The sequence below is a fragment of the Dendroctonus ponderosae genome, unplaced genomic scaffold (assembly GCF_020466585.1).
Source record: "Dendroctonus ponderosae isolate FM_Combo_2020 unplaced genomic scaffold, Dpon_F_20191213v2 Dpon_F_20191213_899, whole genome shotgun sequence".
NCBI classification, from domain to species: domain Eukaryota; kingdom Metazoa; phylum Arthropoda; class Insecta; order Coleoptera; family Curculionidae; genus Dendroctonus; species Dendroctonus ponderosae.
This window is the reverse complement of record NW_026019115.1, coordinates 1-5089: the sequence shown is the minus strand read 5'-3', so window position 1 is coordinate 5089 and position 5089 is coordinate 1. Positions and strand designations below refer to the sequence as shown.

Sequence of the window (5089 nt, the reverse complement as noted above, 5' to 3'; positions counted from 1 at the left end):
TTGTAGGGATTATTCATGTAAACACCAAACCCCGCAGAATTCGAGGTTATGAGAACAGGTTGACATTTCGAGATAGGTTCCGTCATTCAACGACTCCTGATGAATTTACCGTTTATCCTTGTCTATCTTATTGTCACTCTCTATTTATCCATGGTTACCGGAATTTTAAATAATTACGAAGCAACAGGTATTTGCGCAATGTTAATTAGGCAGATTACCTTGAAAAACATTGCTGCAGTATTTCTGATATAGTTTTTTCCAAATTTCTCAGTTTTTAATAACAATTAATTTCTTTTACTTGTTTTTCTGTACTCCTATAACACCGGCAGACAACACCCCCAGAGGAACGACGCCAATTTTGAATCATTTTTTTAAAGCGTGAATAGAAGAGATAATTTGTCATTCACCGATTTCGGATTTACTGAATCCGAAACATTTCTACGTAGAAAAGTCTTTAAAAAATTATGGAAAATTACAAGCAAAAACAGAAAACAGGGAAACATTTATGTTTGAGACACCCTTATGTGACGCCCATGAGTAAAATATGCAACCATTAATTTAGTAGATTTCCCAGTTCCATTAACGAAAACAGCAAAATTCGTAAATTAAATTTGGCGCAAACCGTGTGCGAAAAATAATCTCAATTTTTAGACCGTTTTAAATCTCCGAAATGGAAACAGCGATCTCAAACACGAACGCTGAAAAACTTTTCAGTATCCAGTAAGTCTTGCAAATGTCTTACCTCAGATATAGCATTTGCTGAACTGTTATTTAAATTACCAATAAAGGCTGAAATACAGTGTGAACTTACCAAGCGTTCTGATGGGTGACACTTTGTTGTTGGGATCCTTTAAGCTGCACTCGGACTTCTCCCAAAAACACATCGTCACTCATACCGGGAGTGTCGTGCCAAATCGAAACGAGAAGTTCACAAATTTCAGTGTCAATGTCACTGTCCTCACAACTATTGAACGAAAACACTTCCTCGAACTGTGGACTGGTCGTTTTTTTCCTCACTTTAGTCCTCTTCGACAATCGCTTACCATTCGTGTAGGTGACGGAAATAATGGCATATGGATCACAGGCACCGTTTTTCAAAGTCAGATCTAAACACTCCCGCACTTGCACAAACAGTTTTCTAGTGTTGGTGTTGTAACTGGAGTTTTTGCTTCGGTTGAACACTGGCTCGAATTTGATTTCAATGTTGGCTTTGCCCTGAACTTCGCTATCTGCGTCCACTGCTTTGATCGGGAACCAGTGATCCTTGTTGTTGTACGAAGCCAAGTGTTCCCTTCGGATGGCCACCTTGCCCAGAACCTTATCCTGTTTGTTGTTTTGCCGGTCGCGGTCGAAGACATAGATGGAAATGAACCGGAAGTTCCGTGGCACATCGAACTGGAACTCTTCGCCGAAAAATGGGCTGCAAAAAAATCAAATTTGCATAAAACTGCTGTTGGGTTCGGATCTGTAATCGCAAACAGAAAACCCATCTAGCCTAATCTCGGAGATAAAATGAGTCAATAACATCAACCCTCTGAATCGTTTCATTGAGGTGACAGAAGATCGCGCCAGCCATGGGGAGATAAAGCAGGTTGCTTGTTGGCACTTGAATCATCCAATGAAGATTGATTCGAAGAATAATTAATGCCCTTTAAAGTCGCAAGCCATTTTGTGCGTCCCCACCTAGCGGGACCATAGGTTTAATTGTGGCTTTTTAAATATTGATTTTAATGTAGATAATTAACAATCGATTTTCCCAGCAAGTTCCATCCCGTCGGCGACAAGTTGTAATACACTAATCGGAAAAAATGTTTAATTGAGTATTTCTTAATCATACTGTGGACGGCACTAATGTTTCGTCCCAATTCGCTATTTGACAGCGTCCAATCAATCAGCCAACGTATGTGTCGATTTCCTGCGTTTCTAACTTTCATGTAAGATTAGATGAAAACGTTTTTTATTTAGCATATCGTGTACACGGCGAGTCAATGGAAAAGACTGTTTAATGCATAATGTTTGGGTTTTTATCTCCGAGACTGTTTTGAAAATCAGAAAAATATTCATAGTTTGATGTAGACCTAAAAAAGCTGGTTAAACATAATCAGAACTTAGTAAAATGAGTTTGGTTTGAAGCGACGGTAAGAAGTTCTAGGTAATAAACTGAGTGCAGACAGTAAAGAAACTTGCAAAAAATACTGATTTTCAGTGCAGTGTAAAGGGTTATTTAGGTGTCGAAGTTTTCAATTCTTGTGTCTATGTGTGTCTGTCCAATAATACAAAATCAATCACTTTAATCACAGATAATAAAAGCGCATGAACTCCGGCTAAATAGGTACTTATTGATGATAAACCTCAATTATACCTATTTAGAAAATCGGCCAAAATCGTTTCTATTTTCACACTTTTATTAATGTGTTATAATATTTAAGCGCTTCGTTTGTGATTTCTGAAATTTCACGGATTTTCAATTAATTCGCCATTAGTCAATTGACATTTTAAAGATTTAGGTATTAGGTAGTTTTTAAATGTCAAAATAACGTTAGCACATGGTCAGAACATTCTCAATTTCACTTTTTGCACAATTTCCAATAACTTATCCTGCATCTTAACGGCCTAAATACTAAGTTTTAACATTAGCGCGGAGTAATTTTGAATAAATGATAATTTTTGGTGGTTATAGAAGCTTTTTCCGTTACTTGGTTCTTGAAAGAATGTGTCACAAAACGTCAAAATGGCGTTAGCACATAGTGTGAACATTCTCAGTTTAACTTTTCGCTGAATTTTCGATAATTTCCCCTGCATTTAACGCCACAAATATGTACTTAAAAATGGCATTAGCTCAGCATCAATTTTGATAAACGCTAATTCGTGTTGGTTATCGAAACGGAAGTGATTTTAAATGGCGAGTCGATCAAGACACTAGGTGTCAGGGTTTTATTTTATTTGGCACTTGAGAGAAAATGTCAAAATGACATTAACACAAGGTGTCAATATTTGAAATTTACCAAAAGCTACAGAAAAATCGATCCAAGGCGATTCTGAGTTGGAAAATTGAAAAACCTGATTTTGCAGCGATACAGATGCACGAATTGAAAACTTCCCAGAATTGAAGCTTGATGAATTCAATTGAAACTTTCATCAACTTCTCACACATTGCACTTTAAAGCCAGTCTGGCCGTTCTGAAGACTTACCTGAGAGTTTGGTAAACAGTGGACGTTCTGAAGATTTCCTCCTGGTCCAAAGACAAGGTGCAATACACGTCCCTTTGGGTGGCTGAGCCATGACTTCTGGTTGGTAAGTTTTTGGCCTCGCCTGCAAACCCGTCGAGTTATTAATGAAAATTACTCAAATAGTGGTAAAATTAGAACTTTGATTCATAAAATCTCACCACCTGCATTGAGCCAACCTCAAAATGTCAACAATCACACTTGGGTCGAAAAGGCCAGCGTGATTTAATGGCTATCGCCCCAAAAATCGCACTGGCCCCTAAACCCAATTTACCAAAATCCACTCAAAACCTCAACTGCAATAAAGCACTTACCTATTTTGATTTTTAAGCGCTCCAAAAGCCTCACTTTAAAGTTATCGTCCGCCATATTTGTCTGGTTCTACTCCATGTTCTGAAAAATGAATGGAACAGTTTGACATGAGAGTAACCGCGCTGTGCGTCCGAGCAGCTCGCTTGCCGACCCGACAGAGACAGACGATCGCTGGCCTTTAGCTGCAAACCTACGCGTTTTGCTTCATACTGCTCTCTTAAAAAGTTAAAAGGATCGGTCACTTCCTATGTTGCAACTTTTGCGGTCTTTTTTACGCTCGAGTCGTTTGTCCAGCGATCAACGTCACGAAAATCGGAAGGAAAACGCCATCAAAACGAAATCAGTAGGGCCGCAAAGGACAAAGGACGGATGTGATCGAACCTCGACGCGAGGGCGCGATCGATTAAAGGTATGCATTTGTTTCTCGCCGTTTCATGAATGGAACTAAAATGATGACGTATATCTACTACGACAAGCCGCATGTGGCAGCCATGGGCGTATCTAGGAAAATTTTTACGGGAGTCAAAAAAAAAATGTTCGCTGCTATTTCTACATCCCGGCTTTGCTTCTGCCATTTAAGTGTGAGAAATTTTATATAGGAAAAAACATAATTTTTATAAAAAAATCTGGGTTTTCATTACAAAGCCATTGTAGCGAAAATTTTCAAAATATCAAGCATATTTATTAATGTCGTTAGAGGCTCTATCTCCATGCGCAATGTGGAATAAAGCAATATTTTCTCTGATCATGGGCTGCCACTGACCACAGCTTTCCCATTACGATTAGCCAAGCGAAATGAATGAACGAACCATATTAACATGATCAATTAAGTGCAGAATGTGACTATTCATAGGTATATGTGATAAGAAAGTCAGTTTTTCTCATTGATATGTCGCAAAAATACCATTTTTTGTTTTGCAATTAGCCAGTTTAACATTTTTCTGACATTTACACTTACTTAGGTACCTACTACTCATTAATTGATATTATTATGGTGGTATTATCACGGGGCGCATTGAAAAATTGACACAGGTGACACTGGCAATTGACATGTGACAATGACATCTCCGAAAATTAAAGAGGCTTAAAAAACTCGGCAAATTTGAGTTATAGTGCGTGTATTTAAGTTTTTGTGATGTTTAATTGATACTTAGTTGAGAGTTCATATTATGAGGTCGAAATTTTGCAAATTTGGAACATCTTTTCTTGAATTTTGACGATTTTCTGTATTCAAAGACAAATATTGTTTTCTGTATAGAAGAGATCGCTACATGAATTATTTAAAAATATGTAAATCATAATTGAGAATGTAGAAAAAATTGGCATTAAATTGTCTGAAAATACAAAATATTGCTCTATCAGTTTTGAAAATTTGAATTTGACATTTTTTGGTAAATGTTGAATTTTTTAAAACGAAACAGACTTGTTTTCTTTATCCAAAAGAAATTGAAAATCAAAAAAATATATATATTGAAATAAATAATAGGATTGTGGATATTTAAAAAATATCTATGTCACTAAAAATTGGAAACAGAAACAAGGGTGGATC

The 5089-nt window shown here is 37.0% G+C and overlaps 1 protein-coding gene across 1 annotated transcript; it reads right to left on the bottom strand.

Annotated features, from left to right (window-relative positions):
* Nucleotides 1-778: 778 nt before the first annotated feature.
* LOC125505572 (ras GTPase-activating protein 3-like) lies at nucleotides 779-3971 on the bottom strand. Its single transcript, XM_048669578.1, has 3 exons — nucleotides 3543-3971; nucleotides 3193-3313; nucleotides 779-1420 (listed from the first exon to the last, which is right to left on the bottom strand). The coding sequence occupies exons 1-3, from the start codon at nucleotides 3595-3597 to the stop codon at nucleotides 808-810; spliced, it is 789 nt and encodes a 262-aa protein (XP_048525535.1). The 5' UTR covers nucleotides 3598-3971; the 3' UTR covers nucleotides 779-807.
* Between the last annotated feature and the right edge of the window lie 1118 nt (nucleotides 3972-5089).